This window comes from Crocuta crocuta, unplaced genomic scaffold (genome assembly GCF_008692635.1).
Source record: "Crocuta crocuta isolate KB4526 unplaced genomic scaffold, BGI_CrCroc_1.0 scaffold334, whole genome shotgun sequence".
Lineage (NCBI taxonomy): Eukaryota > Metazoa > Chordata > Mammalia > Carnivora > Hyaenidae > Crocuta > Crocuta crocuta.
In genome coordinates this window covers 2,771,262-2,794,093 of record NW_027533260.1, presented here as the reverse complement: position 1 = coordinate 2,794,093, position 22,832 = coordinate 2,771,262, and the positions used below count along the sequence as shown (strand labels likewise).

Here is a 22,832-nt window from a genome sequence, read left to right as displayed (position 1 = left end):
TCTCACTACTCGTGAGTTTGAGCCCCGTGTCAGGCTCTGTGCTGACAGCTCAGAGACTGAACCCTGATTCTCGTGCTGTGTCTCCACCTCTCTCTGCCTATGCTCCATTCATGCTCTATCTCTCACACAAACAAACAAACAAAACAATAAAAATGTTAAAAACAAAGTAAAAAGGAAAATTCAAGACTGACCTTTCCTTTGTGGCCTCATCTGGAGGGACACGGGAAATGTGGGAAGGGGAGAAAGAACCTCAGGTTCTAAGCCTTAAGGTCTCATTGGCCCAGCTGGTGTTCAAAACTACAATACCCATGCGGCACTGGGCAAGGCTAGGTCTGTAAGGGGATCGCCACTCCGTTGCTTTCTGGGAGTTGTAGTTTTTTACATAAAGTTGCAGGGTAAGGGGTATGGGAACAGTGTATTGGCTAGCCTGGGGGAAGATCTAGAATTTGCATCCCAGCCTTCTCCATTCATGAAACCCAGTAGACGCTGTCTCCGGCCCTTCCCTCCCGTCCCCCGACTGCCCCTGCCCCCAGCATCCTAGCACCAGACTCCTGCTTTCCCAAGACCCTGGATTCCCACGCTCTACCCTGCCCTCACCGATAACCTCCATAAAGGTATCCTCTAATTATGGCAGATCCCAGAAATTCCTCATGGTTTGTCTTATCTTTTGCATCACTTCTCTGTGACGCCCGGGGGCAAGTTGGGTAGGCAGGTATTCCTTGTCCAAGGAGTCCGGCGTTGCCACGACCCTTTGATCACTTAGGATACAGCTCTGGGCAGGAAGTAGGAAGTAGGCAGTCGGCTAGCTCCGCCCACAAGTGGGCTATTTGAGGATCCATTGCAGCGAAAGCGCTCAGTCCACGCAGGACCCTCCTCACGGAGGAGATCACCAGCCTCCCTCCCACCCTCCCACCTCACAGAGGTGATGGCCAAGGGGAAAGAAGTTCATCCCTGAAACTAAGACTCCCAGTTTGCAGGACACAGTCATTTTTTATAATTGTTTTAGTGTTTGTTTATCTTTGGGAGAGAGAGAGAGAGAACGAGCATGGGAGGGGCACTGATAGAGGAGACACAGAATCCGAGGCCAACTCCAGGCTCCAAGCTGTGAGCACAGCGCCCGCCGCTTGGGCTGGAATCCACGACGCGTGAGATCATGACCTGAGCCCAAGTCACATGCTCAACCAACTGAGCCACCCAGGCGCCCCTGAAGGGCATCTTATCTCTAAGGAAATAGAATAGTCCGGAGTCCCGATGCATTCGAAGCAGTGGATTCCTGACCTTGAACTTGATTCCTGACCTTGAACTTGAAAGTTGTAGCTGAAGAGCCAAAGCAGCTTGAGGACGTTTGAAAGGCAAGGTCTTCCACTCCATTTCCCAGACTGAAATAAGGATGTTGTTGGGGTGGGGGAGAGTTGGTCGCGGTTATGTGGAGAGCTTTATGACTGGAGCCAGGGTCACCTTTCACCCTAATCTACAAGGAATTCCCAAAGCCTCCCCCTTCTACTTACTACCTGGGACTCTGACTTCCCTAGAGATACTCCCGAGTTTCCTTGGCCCCGTCCACAAACCCAATTCTGAGTCTGATTGGACCGCAACAAAGTGAGGCTCCGCCTATAATTCCGGGATACGGTGGAGGCGGCCGCCCAGTCTCAGACTAGAACTTTCACCTGGTCCACTGAGATTAGGCCCTCATTGGTGGGGTTTGGATGGAGGGGACTGGAGATCTGCCTCCTCAGTCTGGGTGGAGGAGAACGGTGGGCACCTAGCTTCTGGGTGCTGGGATGGGAGATTGCTGGGGACCGGCTCCTGGGTTGACAGAGGAAGGGTATGCACCCCTGGGTCCCCAGTCCTTATCCTGCTTCAGCTCCCAACAGCACCCCAGGGCCCTGGCTCCGTTGGCCCTGGGGTTCCTGACCCCGCTGTTCTGTCAGCCTTTGCCTCTGCCCCAGCTCCCAGCCCTGAGTGGGGGACAGGAAAAGTCCAGAGGAACCCCGCTGGAAGAGTGTGTAGCGGAGGCCCTCGAGGGGACCGGACCTGTGAAAGGGCTCTAGGTAGGGCTGGAGCTTCCTCACTCCTTGATTGGAGAATTACATCTCAGCCAGACGGCCCTGGCACCACGAAGGTACCCAGTTCCCAGTGTCCTTCTAGGACAGGAGACCAACCCCAGAGCTCTCCTCTTGGGAAATCAAAACTCAGGATCAGACGGGAGGAGATGAACCTGATATATAGACATCCAGATAAATCTTTATTTTGCGCCTTTGTACTGAGGCCTTTCCCTTCGGTACCTTCAGAACCTAGCTCTCCGAAAGCCGGATCTGTGACAGCGGGCTCTGGGACAGCCGACTCTCTAGAACCTAGTCTTGTGGGGCGGCGGCTTTGTCTGTGCCAAACAGGAGTTTATGGAATCGATCACCGTCCCATACCGAAAGTAAAGTACACTGGTGGAAGGTGGCGTGCAAATAGCGGAACCAGATTAGGCACTGAGTTAGGGACGCCCATCCCAACCTCCCTATATTTGATCCTTTTTCTAGGAATGACCCAAATTTCGCCCACCTAGGTAAGCCCCACCCTGTTTTCTAAGCCCCGCCCCCAAAGGAGCCCATCCTGCTTTAGGAAGTGGAAAACCCGCTCCTCACTCCAAGCCCTGCCTTCTTCAGCAGTTGGCTCACCCGGTGACAAAGCCTGCTATCAGCAGGAAGACGCACCAGATCAGCAGCCCTATCAGACGGCCTCTCTGCACATTCTTTGAACACTCTGAGGGCTCGTGGGTTGGGGACAGGTCATCCCCGATTTCCTCCTCTGCCTTGGTTCCAATGATTGACGGCTGGGTTACAAAGGTTGAAGACTTGGACACTGGCTGGACAATGATTCTTTGAGGCAACACTGAGAGAGGAGAGGGAAAGAGCTGTCCTGAGAGGCCCCAAGGGCCCGCCGTGGCGCCGGCAAGCTCTCTCCACTCCCACCTTCCCCCAAGGCCCAGGCCTTCCAGGTGATAATCACACCCCTCACTGCCTGAAGCCCGATCAATGCGGCAGGGGGCTTCACCCAGGGCAGGAAGCCATACCTCCTTGGCATGAAACCACACCCTGACAAGAAGTTGTTTTTTGTTTTTTTTTTAACCTCTGAGAGAGAGACAGCATGAGCAGGGGAGGGTCAGAAAGAGAGGGAGATACAGAATATGGAAAGAACTGAAGGCTCTGAGCTAGATGCCAGCACAGAGCCCGACGCGGGGCTCGAACCCACGATCCGGGAGATCATGACCTGAGCTGAAGTCAGACACTCAACTGACTGAGCCACCCAGGCGCCCTCCTGAAGGCAAGTTTTAACCCGCAAGCCACGCCCAGAAGCTGACTGTCCCCCAACCCCGGGACCCTGAATCCCACACTCTCTCGACTTCGCAGCACTGACCTGTGACTTGAAAATGGATGATGGTGGCTGGGCTGGATCGCACAGTGCCCAACTCGCAGCGGTAGTTACCTGCATCCTCCGGCCTCACCAGGGGCTTGGTCAGGGTGGGCCGTTTCCCCTTGTACAGCAAGGTCTCAGAATTGCTCCCCCAAACCTAGACCCAAGCTCAAGGGGTCACAGAGGCCTGGGGAATTCAGGGTTTTGGGTAGTCCAGGGGTAAGATCATCACGGGACCCCAGTGGGGGGGAGATAAGAGTCCAGGGTATACTGGTAAGGGCACAGGGTCCCCAGAAATCAGTAGCACTGAAACCTGATAGGTCATGGGTCATAGGGATTGTGGGAACACCGTGTGGATACAGAGGTCGGGGCTCACAGAAGCCTAAAGGACTTGGGGTTGAAGGGCCCCACCCTGTAAAAGCTGTAATTGGTCAGGCCTTCAGATAATTTATGCCAGCTGAGCTCACAGTCCAGGATCATGTCTTCCTTCTCATGGACGTTGATTTGGCGCACTGGGGAGAGGGAGTTAAGGTCAGGTGCTTCTCCAAGGTTCCCGGCCCTCAACTCCCTCCCCTGGGTCTCAGATCCGCCTTTTCCGGTGGGCGTCCTCCAGTCTCCGCCCTCTCTAGACAGCAGCTCTTCTCTGGCTCCACCCCTCTCACAACAACTCTTCCGGCTGACTCCAGGTCTCTCACCCCCGCAATCTCTGGACTTTCGACAGATGTAATTGTCCTGGACACAATTTTTGCACCACAGTAGACGCTGCAACATCGTACCTGAAGGGACATGAACAAGGCTATATTCGCTCTGAGAGACTAGGCTCAACGAAGAGGGCAGGGTCAAGGTCTGGGGCGGAGTCAGGTGCCTAATCCCTCGAGGTCAGCCCAAGGGGCGGGGCTAGAAGGCAATCCTGCCGCAAGAGGGATCTAACCAGGCTCAGTAAAGAGTGCAAATAGAATGTGACCCGCTGCCCAGTAAGTCCTCAGTGCAGAAGGATCTGGAGACCAGGAACTTCTCAGACTTGGAAAATGAAGAACAATGGAGACCCAACACGGGAGGAGAAAGGCTGGGTATTAACCCGGCGAGGATAAGGAAGAGAAGATCAGCTCCAGTAATCCAGACTCACCACATTTGTTGGGAAATAAAACTGCCTCAAAAAAAAAAAAAAAAAAAAAAAGATCAGATGTGTCAGCTCAAGGAGCTGAGAGGGGAGGCGAAGGAGTAGGTTGGAGTTTGGGCTCTTGGATTTGAGGGAGGAAGGACCCCGGTGTCTGGAACTCTCGATCCAAGGGAGGGCTGGTCTGGAGAGGTGAGGGGCTGGATAGAGAGAAGGAGGGGGCCGGGGACAGAGACCCTGGAGCAGTTGGAAGGGGCTGTGGTCCCCGACAGGCTCTCATCTTCCCTCACCCTGTTTTTGGAACTGATCAATATAGTGCTGAAATGCTTCCTTTTCCAGAGTCAACATCCAGGAGATCTCCCTCACGAAACGGTCATCTGAGAAAGAGCAGGGTGACACGGAGTGCTTCCCCCACCCCCACCCCCAGCCCCAGGAGTGAGGTACAGGAAGTTTCCCTCGTTCTGAAGAGATTGGCATTCCACGTTGGGGCCTTCTCAGGGAGGGACAATGAATTGAATGACCACTTAATGCTGGCCGCTGAGCTAACTGACGGCTGACGTGAAGGCAGTGTTATGATCCGTTTTAGAGGCGACAAACCTGGGAAATCCCTCCCTCAAGGGCACACAGCTAGGGGATGACGGGCCTGGAATTTGAACCGAGGCAGTTTGGCTCCAGAGCCACTAACCAGACCCGTCCTCACCAAAAATAATTTCTCTGAAAGTTTCCAGAGCCCTTTCCTGGCCCCTCTGTGCATTTACCTGTTAAACGACTGTTTCTGACAAGTCTCACAGTCCTCAGAAAACTCACGACTGCCGTGTTCATTGTGGCGTCATCTGGAGGGATAGAGGGGATGCGGGGAGGGGAGACAGAACTTCAGAATCTAAATCTTAAGGTCTCATTGGCTCAGCTAGTGTTAAAAACTACAATACCCATGTGGCTACTGCGCAGGGGTAAGGCTGTAAAAGGATCGCCCGCCCATTGCCTCTTGGGAGTTGTAGTTTTTGCCTACAGGGTAAGGGATAGAGGAACACAGTATTTCCTATCCTTGGGGAAGCCCTTGAATCTGCATCCCAGCCTTCTCCATTCAGGAACCTAGCCGACTCTACCTCCAGGTCTTCCTTCCCTACCTCCTTTGCCCCCGCTCCCCAACAATCTTAGCCCCAGACCCCTCCTTTTCCAGGACCCGCTATTTCCACGCTCTACCCTGCCCTCACCGATAACCCCCATAAAGTGAGGCTGTAAATCTGGCAGGTCCTTGAAATTCCTCACGGTTTGTCTTATCATTTCCATCACGTTCCTGCGACGCTCGGGCGCCATGTGGTTAGACAGGTATTCCGTATCCAAGGAGTCTAGGGCCGCCAGGACCCTCGGATCACATATGATACACCCCCGGGCAGGAAGCAGGCAGGAAGCTAGCGCCGCCACCAGGAGCGCAAGTTGAGGACCCATTGAGGCCAGAGCGCTCAGTCTGCGCCAAACCCCGGGAGGGTCCCCCCTCCAAGACGGAGGAGGTGATCGCTAAGGGGAAAGAAGCCCTTCCCAATTAGACCCTCAATTTCCAGGGCTCACACTTCTCGGTTAGGAAACCAAGATACACCCTTACGAACCCCTGCCCGACCTTGAACTTGAATGTTGTGCCCTCAAATACTACGGTTAGCTGAAGAGCCGGCTTCAGGCTTCAGGCTTTTAGAGGGGACGAGCAGGCTACGTTCTTCCACTCTATTTTCCCCCGACTAAAATTAAGGATGTTGTTGGAGCGAGGCTGAGGTTGGTCACGTGATGTGGAGCTTTATGACTGGAGTCAGCCTCGATGATCTCCTCAATATACAAGAATTCCCACAGCGTCCACCTTCGAGCTTCCTACTTGGGCCCCCGACTTCCTTAGAGACGCTCCCAGGGAGTTTCCTTGGCCCCGCCCACAAACCCAACGCTGAGTCTGATTGGACCGCAACAAAGGGAGGCTCCGCCTTTGGTTCCAGGATGTGGCGGAGGCGGCCGCCTCTTCAGGCTAGACCTTTAATCTGGTTAGCCCTGGCCTCTACAGCCAAGGGCTTCTGGCCTTAAACTCCTAAGACCCTGAGTGTTGGGGTTGGGATGGAAGATGGCTGGAGGCTGGCTCTTGGTGATGAGGTTTTGTGGTGATGGGTTTGTGGGGTCCAGAGCTGAGCACAAGAAGGATTTCTTGAATACCTCTTTGATTTTATTAAAGCGGGCAGACAGGACCCGCGGGCAGGAAGAGCTGCACTGGGATGCTGGAGTGTAACTGGGTATATTCCTTGGACTTGGGGGAGGTAGAGTCAAAAGGGAAGTTTCAAAGAGATTTGTACATGCTAAAGACTCACAGATTACTGGAGCCTACTTATTGTCAAGCTAAGGTTGTTTTTCCCTCTAGCAAAGCATTAGTATTAAGACAGTAGGGGATTCCTGGAGAAATGTTCCATTTTGTATTTGCCCCGAGTATTTGTCAATGGTCTGCAGGTTATATGGAAATTTAGTTTTATCTGCCTTTCTTGCTTTTGTTCCCCAATTCACTATAGAGGGGTGGTGGTGGAGCTCCTGTAAATGGAGTCTACTGGTTACTGGAGATGAGGCTATTGATGAGAATCCCTTTATCTGCTAGTGGAGGCTCTTACCAGTTTAACCATTTGTTTTCTGTCCTTTATCCGTGGGCAGTCAGGAGTGCCTGAGGAATATCACACATATCCCACCTAGGGTGGGGGGTGCTAGCTCGTATTTTGCCCTCAGGCTTCCTTGTGCTCCCTCATCATATCCCCCCTGAACAAGTTTGACCCTTAAATCTTTAAGTTTATTGAAGGTGGAAAGTCTCATCTTCTGTAGCTTCTTCTTGCTGAGTTGGGGGCGTCGAGGTGTCCCTACCTATGGTGGTAGAGCCCCTCCTTAAGGAATGTGGTGAGGGGCACCTGGGTGGCTCAGTCGGTTAAGCGTCCGACTTCGGCTCAGGTCATGATCTCACGGTTCGTGGGTTTGAGACCCGCATCGGGCTCTGTGCTCACAGCCAGCTTAGAACCTGGAGCCTGTCTTCACATTCTGTCTCCTCCTCTCTCTGACCCTCCCCTGCTCACACTGTCTCTATCTCTCTAAAAAATAAATAAAACATTAAAAAAAAAAAAAAGACTGGGGCGCCTGGGTGGCTTAGTCGGTTAAGCGTCCGACTTTCGCTTAGGTCATGATCTCGCGGTTCGTGGGTTCGGGCCCCGCGTCGGGCTCTGTGCTGACTGCCAGCTCAGAGCCTGGAGCCTGTTTCGGAGTCTGTGACTCCCTCTGTCTCTGATCCTCCCCTGCTCACGCTGTCTCTCTCTCTCTCTCCTAGAAATAAATAAACATTAAAAAAAAAATAAAAAAAAAAAAAAAAGACTGTGATGAAAACCTGAAGACAAGGGAGGGCAGCTGAGCTATGGTGCATAGTCCTGACCTTCTTCAGGATTCCGTACCAGACTGCCCAATCAGACTGTATGTCAGTATGTTACCATGTATGAAGACAATAAAGTAGAAATTGTATAAAAGGCTACACCCCGCCGCACTCGGGTTCAGTTTCTTGGGTACAAACCCACGATGAATAAAGTTGCTTTCTGGAAAGAAAAGCCTACGCGTCACGACTCTCTGTGCCAACCCCAGTCCCGTCACACTATGAGTCAATGTTGATCAGTTGAGGAGCATATTAGGGGAGTTACAAAATGGAGGCAGTTGAATCCAACGTGGACAACATACAGGAACCTCCTTGTGTATAAAGGATCATCTGTTGGCTTGGTGACTGCAATGATGAAGTCTTGGCACCAGGAGGAGATACAGCAAAACTTAATTGGAACAACAGGAAAGAAACCCCAATCAAAGTCCTTTGGTAGTTGACAAAAATCATCTAGTCCAAGAGTTTAACCAATTGCTAAAGGAAAGAGAGTGACTTTTTAAAAATGTTTTATTTATTTTTGAGAGAGAGAAAGAGCGCGTGAGTGGGGGAGGGTCACAGGGAGAGGGAGACATAGAATCCGAACCAGGCTCTGAACTGTCAGCACAGAGCCCGAGGTGTGGCTCAAACCCACAAACCATGAGATCACGACTCAAGCTGAAGTCAGATGCTCAACTGACTGAGCCACCTAGGCGCCCCAAGAAAAGGATTGTTTAAAGCTCCCATCTGAGGGGCGCCTGGGTGGCTTAGTCGGTTAAGCGTCCGACTTTCGCTTAGGTCATGATCTCGCAGTTCGTGGGTTCGAGCCCCGCGTCGGGCTCTGTGCTGACTGCCCGCTCAGAGCCTGGAGCCTGTTTCAGAGTCTGTGACTCCCTCTCTCTCTGACCCTCCCCTGCTCACGCTGTCTCTCTCTCTCTCTCCTAGAGATATTAACTTGTGGGTTTGTAAAATCAGTCATACCTTCACAGTTTGAGGATATGAAAAACTCCAGTTGTGTCCTGGTAAATTCCAAGTCTTATTCCTCATGGACCAGGAAGAAACATTTTGATAAGTGATAGACTTCTTATTAAACATAGTATCTTTCTACATTATTTTTGAAATATAGATACAGAGAGAGTGCCAGTCAGCACCTTGTAAAGAGGAGGTCCACCTAGGTAACCCAGATGTGCTTGACATGGGCAAAATTCTATGTATGCAGCAAGCTCTCTGAATTTGTGGTTCAACGTTAATGCTGCGCCCATTGTAGGAAGGAATTGTTAGTATAAATTGGGGAAAGGAGAATGAAAAAGGAAAGGCACAACCATTGTAAGAGAATTGTGAGGTCTTCCACAGGTTCACAGGAATGAGAAGGCACATTAGTTTATTCATTGGTTTCCTGTGAAGGGGGTACAGGTTTTATTTAGATACAGGGGCCCATGAAGAGTGCCCTTCTAACTTTATTGTAGTGGGAGTACATAATATGACTCATTAAGGACACTTTTATTTTGGAGTTAAATCCCCTTCTGTATTAGACTTTTAATCCTCTAAATAAACCAGGCCTCCTGGGCTTATATGGGGTGGGTTTTTAGTAATTGTCAGGTCAGGTTTAGGAAGGATATGGCTTGCATGTTTAGAGATTTGTGAATTAACCTGGTTCAGGTGAATAATTTAATAAAGCTTTATAGTCTTTATTTACTGATAGATTTACAGTGAGAAAAGTCTTTTTTATGTATGATTGTTAGAGGAGTCCATCCCATTTTCTAGCTGTTCAAATAATCCTATGCCAATGGGGTCCTGTTATTATCCTCACACAATAAGAAGCAAAAAGATTGTCTATACCTGTGCTATTGTGAAAATATCTCTCAAGTCTACCTCACGTTGCCCAGCTCAGGCAAACATTTAAAGACAATCGGAACTAGGATTTAGTATCCATAAAGGTCTATTATTGAAACATAATTTTTCTCCCTAGTAACTAACCCTCATTTCCCAAGATAGCCAAATCCAGACTAATTCGCTTGTAAAATGCATCTCGTTTAATAAACATGGCCTAATTATTCACATAACCTCAGCAAAAATAGCAATCGATTATAAGGATGTTTTAAAGTTCGCTTTGCTGGAACTTTTCATGGGAAATCTAGATTGAATTTTTAGTAGCCTCTCCGGGCCAAAAGCCAAGCCAAGCACCTGCCATCAGACATGGCTGCAATTCCTGTAGGTTTGGGCAAACTCCTCTTCTCGAGGTCCCGAAGATATCCTGAGGCTCCTACACCTGCCACAAAGTGACCTTCTTTATTCACCTGGTAAAGCTTCTGGGAACTCTGTGAGCAAGGTATCAGGCCAACATTTCCAAGGGGCTTTATGGCTCCATGTTTCACAAACTCAACCTTAGTTCCTCAGAGCTGTAGGGTCATATCTGAGTCTATGCATGTCTCTCAAATAGGCCATTCCAGTCAAAACCTTGGTAAAATAACAGCATTTCCAATGGCATCCTGTCACAAGGAGAAGAAATGCTTATTGAACTTAGGCAAATGACTACAATTGCCCTGAAACATTACTCACTGAGAGTCTTTGAATTGTAGGGGGCTTAGGTAGAGAGAAAGGTTAAATGCTTCAGTTTGTACACAAATGAATACTTAATCACATTTCCATTTGTCATAGATATCTTAAAAGAAAGTGTCCTCAATCTGGAAGACCAAACATTCGAGGACCAGCAATATTTCCAACAAGAGTTCCAAACTAGAATCATCTTTCTCAGATCATTTAGTCCAATGTTCCTAATTCTTGTTCAGTTTGAATGCAGCTTCTCACCCACTTAAGTCTTAATCTTAAAGATGTCAAATACCTCTCTTTGTCCTAAAAGTCCTTTTTATTAATATCCTTGAAGATGAGTATCAGAACAATAACTATCAATGACAAAATCTCAGATATGGGTGTGGTTCACAATATGATATGAGAGTTCATTATGATACCATTAACAAGGTAATCTAGTGTTCAAAGACACATAATACTTTGATAGAGTACCAAATGAAGACCCTATACCACAACATTAAAAGTTTAGGAACTTCACATATATTTGAGCAGTTGGAACATTTACCCATGCAATACAACCTTTGATTTACCATTATTTGTTGGACAGTGTTTCCAGAGTAACTTAATATGCCAGAAAAGGCCTAATTGGACAAAAAGACTTCATCTATGATTTAAATTCAGGAAAAGTTTGCTAAAACCTTAGTAAGCTACAAAGCACATCCTAAATAGGATTACAGATCATTACAAATCCTCAAACTTTAAATTACTTATTTAGCCAAGATGGTAAAAAGAGATGCCAAAGGCAAATATGTAGGGTTATACAGTTGTTAGCAAAAGGTAGCTCCTTTAAAATTGAGAAGTTCTAACTAAGTAATCAACTAAGTAATCAAAGATTTGGTGAAAGATGAAGCCTAAAGCTTTGGCTTTCCTAGCAGACAAAAGAGGGGTGCCTGGGTGGCTCAGTCGGTTAAGCATCTGACTTCGGCTCAGGTCATGATCTCATGGTTTGTGGGTTCGAGCCCCGCATCAGGCTCTGTGCTGACGGCAAGCTCAGAGCCTGGAGCCTGCTTCAGATTCTGTGTCTCCCTCTCTCTCTGCCCCTCCTCTGCCCATGCTCTCTCTCTCCCTCAAAAATAAATAAACGTTAAAAAAACATTAAAATTCACTTTTGCAAAGGTGATTTACCCACTTTTGTAATTTAAGTAGCAGTTAGTAGAGGACATTGACCAAACACAGGACAGACAGAAGTCCATCATGATTCCAACACATACAGTCTTTGTCTTTACAGCCAGCTTCTCTAGGAAACAGTCCCCTGTTCCGTCTGTCTGTTTTAATTCAATCGATTATTAGTTTCCACTGGCTCGTAATAGTGCAGGTTCTGTGGCCAGAAGCAACTAGACCAGAAATGTGGAAGGGATCACGTTTAGACCAATGAGGAGACCGCCTTACACTGGNGAGCAAGCCGATGATCAGTACCACACAGCCCCAGATCAGCAGCCCTACCACACGGCCTCTAGGCACATGCTCAGACTTCGGAGACTCTGATGGCTTGAGGGTTGGGGACAGGCCATCCACGATTTTCTCCTCAGCCTTGGTAACATTGGCTGGTGATGGCATTCTGATGGTTGGTGACTGGGGTTCAATGGATGATGCCTTGGTTCCAATGGTTGATGACTGGGTTACAACCATTGAAGGCTTGGACACTGTCTCAGCAATAGTAGCAATGGTTGAAGACTTGGGCATTGTCTGGGCCATGGATGAAGACTTGGATATTGTCTGGGCCATGGATGAAGACTTGGATATTGTCTGGGCCATGGATGAAGACTTAGACATTGTCTGGGCCATGGTTGAAGACTTGGACATTGTCTGAGCAGTGATTCTTTGAGGCAACACTGATAGAGGAGCAGGAAAGAGGAGTCCTGAGAGGGCCTAAGGGCCCGCTGTGGCCCAGGCAAGCTCTCTCCTCTCCAGCCTTCCCCCAACACCCAGGCCTTCCAGGTGATAATCACACCCCTCACTGCCTGAAGCCGGATCAATGTGGCAGGGGATGCATCCAGGGCAGGAAGCCACACCCCAGTGGCTGGAAACCACACCACGATGGGAAGTTTTAACCCACAGGCCACGACCCTGATGCTGACTGCCCCCCAGCCCCATGACCCTGAATCCGACACTTCTGTCAACTCCCCAGCACTAACCTGTGACTTCAAAACGGATGATGGAGACTGGGCCTGATCTCTCAGTGCCCAACTCGCAGCGGTAGTTACCTGCATCCACTGGCATCATCATTCGTTTTATCACAGCGGGCTGTTTCCCCTTGTACATCAAGGTCTCAGAATTGCTCCCCCAAACCTAGACCCAAGCTCAAGGGGTCACAGAGGCCTGGGGAATTCAGGTCTGGGGAAGTACAGGGGTGAGATCATCACGGAGCTCAGTGGACAGGGAGACGGGAGTCCAGGGTATACTGCCAAGGGCATGGGATCCTCGGGGATTAGCAGAAGTCAAACCTGGTAGATCATGGGTCGTGGGGATTGTGGGAACAAGATTGTGGATATTGAGGTCGGGGCTCACAGAAGCCTAAGGGCGTCGGGGATGAAGGGCCCCACCCTGTAAAAGCTGTAATTGGTCACGCCTTCAGCTATTGTATGCCAGTCGAGCTCACAGTCCAGGATCATATTGTCCAGTTCACGGACGTTGATTTGGCGCACTGAGGAGAGGGGTTACGATGGGGTGCTTCCTCATGGTCCCAGGACCTCCCTTAACTCCCTCCCACTTGTTCTCCTCCCTGCCTTTTCCTCTGGGCCGACTTAGGCTCCGCCCCTCTCGCGCAACACCCCTCCAGCGGGCCCCAGGTCTCTCACCCCCGCAATCTGTGGACTTTGGACAACTTTTGGTGTGCATCGTGCAATTATCGCAATACCTCAGAAGCTGCAACAACCTACCTGAAGAGGCATGAACAAGGCTGTGTTTGCCCTGAGTGACGAGGCTACACGGGGAGGGCAGGGCCAAGGTCTGGGGCGGAGTCAGTTGCTGAATGCCTAGAGGTGAGCCTAAGGGGCGGGGCTAGAAGGCAGTCCGGCCGGAAGAGGGATCTAACCAGGCTCAGTAAAGAGCACACGGAGAACAGGCCCCGCAGGGCAGGGGCAAGACCTGGGCAGGAATGAGGGATAGCAAACCAGCTCCCATCATCCGGACTCACCACATTTGTTCGGACAAAAACCTGCCTCAGAAGAAAGAAAAAAAAAATTATCAGATTTCAAAGGTAAAGGATAAGAGAGAGGGGGCTAAAGAATAGGTGGGGGGTTGGGGTCTTGGGTTGGAGGGAGGAAGGACCCAGCTGCCTGGATCTCTGGGCCCAAGGGGGAACGAGGTCAGGAGAGGTCATAGGATAGACATAGACAAGCAGGGGGCTGGGGACAGGGACCCTGGGACAGTTGGAGGAAGGGGCTGAGGTCCCTGATGGACTCCCATCTTCCCTCACCAGGTTTTAGGAACCGAGCTACATTGCGCTGAAATCCTTCCTTTTCCCGAGTCAACATCTTGGAGAACTCCTTCAAGAAAGTGTCACCTGGAAAGCAGCAGGGTGACAGGGTGTACTCCCCATCCCCCACCCACCCAGGAGTGAGGTACACGCAGCTTGTCTCCGTCTGAAGAGCCTGGCATTTCACGTTGGGACCTTCTCAGGGAGGGACAATGAAATTGATGACCACTTAACATGTTAGCCACTGAGCTAAGTGAGGGCCTGCGGACAGGCACTATTATGATCCATTTTAGAGGTGGCAAACCTGGGAAATACCTCCCTAAAGCCCACACAGCTAAGGGATGAACAGGACGGAATTTGAACCTAGGCAGTTCGGCTCCAGAGCCAAAAGATTCTGGAGCCCCTCTCCTGGGCCATCTGTGCATTTACCTGTTAAACCACGGTTTATGATCATTCTCAGGCTCCTCCGAAATCTCCTAGATGCCATTCTCATTGTGGCATCATCTGGAGGGACACAGGGGATGAGGGAAGGGGAGATAGAACCTCAGATTGCAAGCTTTATGGTATCATTGGCTCAGCTAGTGTTAAAAACTACAATACCCATGTGGCTACTGGGCAAGATGGGGCTGAAAAGTGATTGCCCCCGTTGCCTTCTGGGAGTAGTAGTTTTTTACGTAAAATTGAAGGATAAGGGGTAGGGGAACACAGTATTTCCCAACCCTGGGAAGGCCTGGATTCTGCTCCCAGCCTTCTCCGTTCCCGAACCTAGTAGAATCTGCCTCCAGCTCTTCCCCCCTGTCCCCCCAAACCCCCCTGCCACCTCCCGCAGCAATCATAGCAAACCTGGACCCCTCCTTTCCCCACACCCAGCATTCACATGCCCTACCAGGCCCTCACCGACAATCTTATCATAGGTAGGCTCTAAATCTGGCAGGTCCTTGAAATTCTCCACGGCTTGCCTTATCCATTCCATCACTTCTTGCTGACGCCCTCGCCCTATGTGGGTAGGCAGGTAATCCTTTTCCATGGAGTCCAGCGCCAACTCGACCTTAAAATCACATAAGATACAGCACCGGGCAGGAAGCAGGCACCCAACAACCGCCCCCATCAGGAGGGTTAGTTGAGGACCCATTGCCGCCAGAGTTCACAGTCTCCGCAGAACGCCAGGAAGGGTCTTCAACCCCACACAGTCAAGGTGATGGCAAAGGGGAAAGAAGCCGTTCCCCGAGACTAAGACCCACAATTTGCAGAGCTCCCACTTCTCGGTTAGGAAACCGAGGAGTCCGGAGTCCCAATGCACCCTGAACAGCCGCTGCCCGCCCTTGAACTTGAATGTCGTCCGCTCGAATACTACTAGGATTCACTGAAGAGAGGAACCCAGGCGGAGGGCATTGAGCGGGGCCGAGCAGGCCGTGCCCTTCCACTCTATTGTGCCACGACTAAAATTAAGGATGTGGTTGGAGCGAAGCTGAGGCTGGCCACGTGATGTGGACAGCCTTTGACCTGAGTGACCCTCGAGGGCCACCTCAATCTACAAGGAAATCCCACAGCCTCCAACTTCTACCTTCGTACATGGGCCCCCCCGACTTCCCTAGAGACGCTCCCAGGGAGTTTCTTTGGCCCCGCCCACAAACCCAACTGTGAGTCTGATTGGACCGCAACAAAGGGAGGCTCCGCCTGTGGTTCCAGGATAAAGNTTTCCCCGACCCCTCCGGGCAGCTCTAGCTCTCAGAACCCTGCAGTCTCTGACTTGCCACAAACATGAACCCGAGGTGACCCTCAAATGAAATCGCTATGACCACTGACCAAACGATTAAGGGCTCCCAAAGGAGGGATGACAGGGTCCTTCCCACTACCCCATTGCATCCTAGACTACTGATGGGTGCCTGGCTTATGGAACAAATTTGCCTTGCTGAGGAGGACAGTCAACCACCATTTATAACCCCTGGAAAACACTGGAAAACTTTTGCAAGGGGGAATTACCCACTTTTGTAATTTAAGTAGCAGTTAGTAGAGGACATTGACCAAACACAGGACAGACAGAAGTCCATCATGATTCCAACACATACAGTCTTTGTCTTTACAGCCAGCTTCTCTAGGAAACAGTCCCCTGTTCTGTCCATCTGTTTTAATTCAATCGAATATTAGTTTCCACTGGCTCATAATAGTGCAGGTTCTGTGGCCAGAAGCAACTAGACCAGAAATGTGAGTTAGACCAATGAGGATGCCTACACTGAAGTCTTAAGAATGGCAGCCATGTTAGTCCACTTAGGTGTCTGTCCCCTGCCCGAGACAGGCAACTTTGTATAAGGACAGGAATAAAGGGCATCAAGTTTCTGGGTCTTATTTCCATTCCGTCTGGGGTAGTAACTTCAGCCAAAACACAGGCTTTCCCCTCCCCATAGAGCAGCCATGGGCCAGAGGATGGCAGCCTGACCAATTGACATGAAAGAGTTCCAATAAAACCTCACTTCTCAAAAAGCCCCTAAAATGCAAGTAAAGGAAGAAAAGAAGAAGTACCTAGGAAATTTGCACCGAAGCTCAGAGTCAAAATGAAAAGACTCACAGTCCCACATGTTGGGCACCATATGACGAGGCTTGGGGGTCATGGAGGGATTTGTGGGTCTGTACACTGTGGCCAAGAAAGAATTCGTGAAGACGTCTTTGGTGCAAAATGTGATTTTATTAAGGCATGGGGACAGGACCCAGGGGCAGAAAGAGCTGCACTGGGGTGGTGAAGCGCACCTGGGTATACACCTTGGACTTGGGGGAGGTCAAGTTCCAAACGGAAGTTTCCAAAGAGACTTGTATATGCTAAAGACTCACAGATTACTGGAGCCTATCGTGGAGCTAAGGTTGTTTCTCCTCTAGCAAAGCATTCATATGAAGACAGTAGGGAGTTCCTGGAGAAATGTTCTACTCTGCAGGTGCCCCAAGTATTTCTCAATGGGCTGCAAGCCATAAGGAAATTTAGTTTCACCTTCCATTTCTTTTTTGTCTTTGTTCCCCATTTCACTATAGAGGGGTGATGTTGGAGCTCCTGAAAATGGAGTCTACAGGTTACTGGCCTGGTTACTGAGGCTACTGGTTACTGGTTACTGAGGCTATTGATGGGATTTTCTTTTTCTGGCAAACTGGTGGAGACTTTTATCAGTTTCACCATTTGTTTTCTGTCCTTTGCTCTGTCTCTTGGCAGCCAGGAGTCCTTGAGGAATATCACCTATATCCCACATGGAGGTGGGGGTGTTAGCTTGTGTTTTCCCCACAGCCTGCCTTATGCTCCCTCATCACTGGGTCTGAAGGAGGAGGGTTCTGGAGCCCCAGGTCACCAGTTCTTACCCTGTTTCTGTCCCAACAGCACCCCGGGGCCCTGGCTCCATTGGCCCTGGTTGGTTCCTCACCCCACTCTTCCTGTTCAGCCTTTGCCTGCCCCAGCTCCCAGCACTGGCTGGGGGACAGGAAAAGGCCAGAGGAAACTCAGCTGGAAGAGGGTGAGGGTCGTTCTGTGACGTGGGGCCTAGAAGGGAATGGCAAGATCCAGGTATGTCTGGTCCTTCCCAACTCCTTGACTCAGGAATTACATCTCAGCCAGGTGGCGCTGCCTTGATGAAGGGACATGGGTTCCCAGTCTCTCCTTCTAGGACAGGAGACCAGCCCCCGACCTCTCCTCTTGGGAAACCAGTGAAGATCAGAGCAGAGGAAATGAACCCGATATATAGACAAACACGTAAATCTTTATTTGCACCGTGGTAATGTGGCCTTTTACATTGGAACCTTCGGAACCTGGACCTGTGAAGGTTGACCGTGTGGGACCTAGCCCTATGGAACACCTCTCTTGTAAGTGGGGAACCGGGAATTCACGGAATCCATCACCTTCTCAGGACGATAGCAAAGTGCACTAGGGAGGGGAGGGTGCAAATAGCAGAACCTGATTAGGTCCTCAGTGAGGGACACCCCTCCCAGTTGCCCTACTTTTGATCTTATTCTAGCAATGACTCAAAGATAGCCCACAAAGGTAAGCCCTCCCCATCCCCTAGAGGACCACCTCCTCCATTTGGAAGGTGAAGACCCCACCCGCCACTCCAAGCTCTGCCTTCTTCAGTGGGCAACTCACATGGTGAGCAAGCCGATGATCAGTACCACACAGCCCCAGATCAGCAGCCCTACCACACGGCCTCTAGGCACATGCTCAGACTTGGGAGACTCTGATGGCTTGAGGGTAGAAGACAGGTCATGCCAGTTTCCTGTCTGGGTCCCATTGGTTGATGACTGGCTTCCAATGGTTGATGGCGAGATTACAATGGTTGATGACTCAAACATTGTCTGGGCCATGGTTGAAGACTTGGACATTTCCAGGGCAATGCTTGAAGACTCGGACATTGTCTGGGCCATGGTTGAAGACTTGGACATTTCCGGGGCAATGCTTGAAGACTCGGACATTGTCTGGGCCATGGTTGAAGACTTGGACATTTCTGGGGCAATGCTTGAAGACTCGGACATTGTCTGGGCCATGGTTGAAGACTTGGACATTTCTGGGGCAATGCTTGAAGACTCGGACATTGTCTGGGCCATGGTTGAAGACTTGGACATTTCTGGGGCAATGTTTGAAGACTTGGACATTGTCTGGGCTATGGTTGAAGTCTTGGACATTGTCTGGGCCATGGTTGAAGTCTTGGACATTGTCTCGGCAATGATTCTTTGAGGCAACACTGATAGAGGAGAGGGAAAGAGCAGTCGTCAGAGGCCCCAAGGGCCCGCAGTGGCCCCAGCAAGCTCTCTCCACTCCTACCTTCCCCAAGACCTACGTATTCCAGGTGATAATCAGGCCCCTAACTGCCTGAAGACTGGGAAAAGAGAGTGGTGGCCACACTGTGAGCAGAGGGCCACATTTCCGTGGCCTGAATCCACACCCCAATGGGAAGTTTTAACCCGCAGGCCGAGTCCCGAAGGTGACTGTCCCCCCAACTCCACCATCCTGAATTCCATACTTCTGTCAACCCGCCAGCACTGACCTGTGACTTCAAAATGGATGATGGAGGCTGGGCCATGTTGCTCAGTGCCCAACTCGCAGCGGTAGTTACCTGCATCCTCTGGCATCACCAGGGGCTTCGTCAGGGTGGGTCTTTTCCCCTTGTACACCAAGGTCTCAGAATTTCTCCCCCAAACCTAGACCCAAGCTCAAAGGGTCAGAGAGGCCTGGGGAATTCAGGGTTTGGGGAAGTACAGGGGTGAGGGCATCAAGGGACCTCAGTGGGGGGTGATGGGAGTCCAAGGTATACTGGTAAGGGCATCGGATCCCCGGGAATCAGTAGAAGTCAGACCTGGTAGGTCATGGGTCATAGCGACTGTGGGTACAAGCCTGTGGATACAGAGGTCGGGGGCTCACACAAGCTTAATGGTCTTGGGGTTGAAGGTCCCCACCCTGTAAAAGCTGTAGTTGGTCAGGCCTTCAGATAGTTTATGCCAGTCGAGCTCACAGTCCAGGATCATGTCTTCCTTTTCATGGACACTGATTTGTCGCACTGGGGAGAGGGGTTACAGTGATGTGCTTCCTCAGGATTTCTGGTTCAACCTCAACTCCCTCCCACGTGGTCTTGGCCCTGCCTTTTCTAATGGGCAGGCTTCAGTCTCCATCCCTTCAAGACTCCACCCGTCTTGCGCCAACCTCCAGCCCCTCCAAATGGCCCCACGTCTCTCACCCCCGCATTTAATGGACTTTTGACAAAGGTAATGGCGCTTTCGGCATATATGGCACCAGAACAGATACTGCAACATCACACCTGAAGGGGATGGATCAAGGCTGTATTTATCCTGACAGAGGAGACTAAAAGGAGAGGGCAGGGTCAAGGGCTGAGACGGAGGCGGAGCGGGGCGGGGGGATGTCAGGTGCCTAATCCCGGGAGGTCAGCTTAAGGGTCAGGGTTAGAAGGCAGTACTGCCAGAAGAGGGATCTAACCCAGCTCAGTAAGGAGCGCACATAGAATGGGCCCTGCTGCCCAGTAAGTTTGCAGTGCAGAAGGGCTATTGGGGACCAGAAACCTCTCAGATATGGGGAATGAAGACCCGTCAGGGCCCAAAGCAGGAGGAGATGGGCTGGGTATTAACCAGGGCGAGAATGAGGGATAGAAAACCAGCTCCCATAATCCGGACTCACCACATTTGTTGGGACAGAAACCTGTCTCAGAAGGAAGAAAAAAATAAAAGAAAAAGATGATCAGATTTCTAAGCTAAAGGAGATGAGAGAGGGAGCGAAGGAATAGGTGGGTGTTTAGGCTCCTGGGTTGGAGGGATTAAGGACCCGGGTGCCTGGATCTCTGGGTCCAAGGGGGAACTAGGTCGGGAAAGGTAATAGGATAGGTATAGACAAATAGGGAGCTGGGGACAGGGACCCTGGGACTGTTGGAGGAAGGGACTGTGGTCCCTGATGGACTCCCTTTTTTCCTCACCTCTCTTTTGCAACTCAGCAATGCTCTGCAGAAAGGTTGTCTTTTCCTGAGTCACCATCTCAATGAACTCCTTCAGGAAAGCGTCACCTGGGAAGCAGCAGGGTGACACGGAGTGCATCTCCTCCCTCCCCACCCCAGGAGTTAGGTAAAGAAAATTTGCTTCTGCCTGAAGAGCCTGGCATTTCATGTTGGGACCTTCTCAGGGAGGAACAATGAAATTGAATGACCACTTAACGTGCTGGCCACTGAGCTAAGCGACGGCCTGGGTGCAGGCACTGTTATGATGTATTTTAGAGGGGACAAAGGTAGGAAATCCCTCCCGCAAGGCCACACAGCAAAGGGATGACCAGGGAAGAATTTGAACCTAGGCAGTTTGGCTCCAGAGCCAAAAGATTCTGGAGCCTCTCCCCTGGCCCATGTGTGCATTTACCTGTTACACCACGGTTTGTGATAAGTCTCAGCCTCCTCACAAAACTCAAGACTGAGGATTCCATTGTGGCTTCATCTGGAAGGACACAGGGGATGCGGGTTAGGAGATAGAACCTCAGATTCCAAACCTTACTGTATCATTAGCTCGGCTAGTGTTAAAAACTACAATACCCATGTCGCTATTGGGCAAGGATTGCGCTGTAAAGCAATTGCCCGCCCGTTGCCTTCTGGGAGTTGTAGTCTTTTACATAAAATTGCAGGGTAAGGGATAGGGGAAGACGGGCTTTACCAACCCTGGGGAGGCCTGGATTCTGGATCCCAAACTTCTCCTTTCCCGAATATAGTAGTTTTTGCCTCCAGCCCTTCCGTCCCTCTCCCCCTGCCCCCTCTGCAGCAAGCCTAGCTTCAGACCCCTCCTTTCCCGGGACCCACGTTCTACGCTGCCCTCACCGACAATCCCAATAAATTTGGCCTTTACATCTGACAGGATCGTGAAATTCCTCACGGATTCATTTATCATTCTCATCACTTCTCTATGACGCTCGGGGGCCACGTGGGTAGGCAGGTAATCCTTATCCAAGGAGTCCAGCGCTGCTACGACCCTCCGATCACATATGATACAGCCCCGGGCAGGAAGCAGGTAGCCGGATAGCACCCCCACCAGGAGGGCTAGTTGAGGACCCATTGCTGCCAGAGCGCTCAGCCCGCGCAGAACCCCGAGGAAGGTCCTCCCACCCCGCACGGAGGAAGTGATCGCTAAGGGGAAAGAAGCCCTTCCCCGAGACTAAGACCCCCAGTTTGCAGGGCTCCCACTTCTCGGTTAGGAAACCGAGGAGTCCGGAGTCCCGATGCACCCTTAACAGCCGCCGCCCGACCTTGAATGTAAAAGTTGTTCCCTCAAATAGTAGGGTTCCCTGAAGGGCCGAATCCAGGCTGTAGAAGGGCCGAGCGGGCCACGTTCTTCCACTCTATTTTCCCCCGACTAAAATTAAGGATGTTGTTGGAGCGAGGCGCTGGCTGGTCACGTGATGTGGAGAGCTTTATGACTGGAGTCAGACTCGACGATCTCCTCAAGATACAAGGAATTCCCACAGCGTCCACCTTCTAGCTTCCTACTTGGGCCCCCGACTTCCCTAGAGACGCTCCCAGGGAGTTCCCTTGGCCCCGCCCACAAACGCAATCCGGAGTTTGATTGGACGGCAACAAAGGGAGACTCCGCCTAGTTCCAGGATAACTCAGAGGCCGCGCCTCTTGGACTAGAACTTTCATCGTGTCCTCCCAGATGAGGCCCTTGAGGCGGTCGTGTTAGGGTGAAGGGGGTAGGCTCCCTTCCTCCTCCTGGCAACTGGCATGGACGATGGCTGGGGGCTGGCTTTAGGTTCTGATGGAGGAGTGGTGTGGACCCCCGCGCCCCTGCATCTTCCTCTGCTTCAGGTACCAACAGCACCCCGGGGCCCTGGCTCCGTTGCCGCTGGCGGTTCCAGTTCAATCTTTGCCTCTGCCCCGGCTCTCAGCACTGGCTGGGGGAGAGGAAAAGACCAGAGGAAACCCGGCTGGAAGAACGAGGAGGGGGCTTACCGCGAGGGGATAGGTTTGGGGGAGGAAACCCTTCCCTGCCACTACGAAGGGACCAGGGTTCCCAGTCTTTCCTTCTAGGGCAGGAGACCAGCCCCAGACCTCTTCTTCGCTAAACCAAGAGTGAGGATCAGACCTTAGGAAAATGAATACGATATTTAGGCAACCAGATAAATCTTTATTTGTGATTGGGTGCTGTGGCCTTTTCCGTTGGTACCGGCGGAACCTGGGTCTGTGACAGCGGGCTCTGGGACGGCCGACTCTCTTTAACCTCGTCCTGTGGGGCAGCTGCCTTGTCGGTGCGGAACCAGAGGTTTATGGAATGGATCACCGTCCCATACCGAAAGCAAAGTACGCTGGGGGAGGGTAGCAAATAGCGGAACCAGATCAGGCACTGAGTGAGGGACTTCCCCCCCCACCCCCCGCCCAGCCTCCCTGTGTCTGATCGTT

General features: G+C 51.1%; 3 protein-coding genes and 1 pseudogene across 9 annotated transcripts in view; all 4 read right to left on the bottom strand.

Moving 5' to 3' along the window:
- Positions 1–1,045: 1,045 nt before the first annotated feature.
- Positions 1,046–6,393, bottom strand: LOC144217787 (izumo sperm-egg fusion protein 1-like; annotated as a pseudogene). The gene is made up of 9 exons (XR_013330950.1): positions 5,737–6,393; positions 5,281–5,355; positions 4,813–4,899; positions 4,101–4,181; positions 3,817–3,917; positions 3,409–3,562; positions 2,670–2,883; positions 2,035–2,438; positions 1,046–1,379 (listed from the first exon to the last, which is right to left on the bottom strand). The product of XR_013330950.1 is annotated as an izumo sperm-egg fusion protein 1-like (transcript).
- Positions 6,394–10,072: 3,679 nt separating this feature from the next.
- On the bottom strand, positions 10,073–15,503 carry LOC144217555 (izumo sperm-egg fusion protein 1-like). The gene is made up of 9 exons (XM_077747163.1): positions 14,830–15,503; positions 14,362–14,436; positions 13,933–14,019; positions 13,651–13,671; positions 13,313–13,393; positions 13,058–13,158; positions 12,650–12,803; positions 11,904–12,346; positions 10,073–10,243 (listed from the first exon to the last, which is right to left on the bottom strand). Exons 1-9 carry the CDS (start codon positions 15,062–15,064, stop codon positions 10,073–10,075), a joined length of 1,368 nt encoding a protein of 455 aa, XP_077603289.1. The 5' UTR covers positions 15,065–15,503.
- Positions 15,504–17,646: 2,143 nt separating this feature from the next.
- LOC144217785 (izumo sperm-egg fusion protein 1-like) lies at positions 17,647–21,961 on the bottom strand. 3 transcript variants are annotated; one of them, XM_077747503.1, is made up of 9 exons: positions 21,258–21,961; positions 20,809–20,883; positions 20,379–20,465; positions 20,087–20,107; positions 19,632–19,712; positions 19,354–19,454; positions 18,945–19,098; positions 18,047–18,641; positions 17,647–17,830 (listed from the first exon to the last, which is right to left on the bottom strand). In XM_077747503.1, the coding sequence occupies exons 1-9, from the start codon at positions 21,490–21,492 to the stop codon at positions 17,752–17,754; spliced, it is 1,428 nt and encodes a 475-aa protein (XP_077603629.1). In that variant the 5' UTR covers positions 21,493–21,961; the 3' UTR covers positions 17,647–17,751. The 3 variants fall into 3 exon arrangements, with proteins under 3 accessions (XP_077603629.1, XP_077603631.1, XP_077603630.1); XM_077747505.1 differs by having other exon boundaries at positions 21,683–21,961; XM_077747504.1 differs by lacking the exon at positions 20,087–20,107.
- A 578-nt stretch (positions 21,962–22,539) lies between these two features.
- The window catches only part of LOC144217788 (izumo sperm-egg fusion protein 1-like), a 4,351-nt gene continuing 4,058 nt past the window's right edge, over positions 22,540–22,832 (bottom strand). For 3 of the 4 annotated variants that reach the window (XM_077747510.1, XM_077747511.1, XM_077747513.1), the window contains one exon: positions 22,540–22,738. In XM_077747510.1, the coding sequence (XP_077603636.1) occupies positions 22,561–22,738 (178 nt within the window). In that variant the 3' untranslated portion in view covers positions 22,540–22,560. The remainder of the gene's footprint in view (positions 22,739–22,832) is intronic. The other variant, XM_077747512.1, reaches the window with a different exon arrangement.

What these genes read in the sequence shown, in the direction of transcription:
- LOC144217785 (XM_077747503.1), bottom strand. Translation starts at nt 21,492, where the DNA reads ATGGGTCCTCAACTAGCCCTCCTGGTGGGGGTGCTATCCGGCTACCTG. An exon ending in CACAAACCGTGGTGTAACAG is followed by an intron (nt 20,466 to 20,808) that starts GTAAATGCACAC and finishes GCTGCTTCCCAG; the next exon opens with GTGACGCTTTCCTGAAGGAG. An exon ending in TTTCTGTCCCAACAAATGTG is followed by an intron (nt 19,713 to 20,086) that starts GTGAGTCCGGAT and finishes CATCCCCTTCAG; the next exon opens with GTGTGATGTTGCAGTATCTG.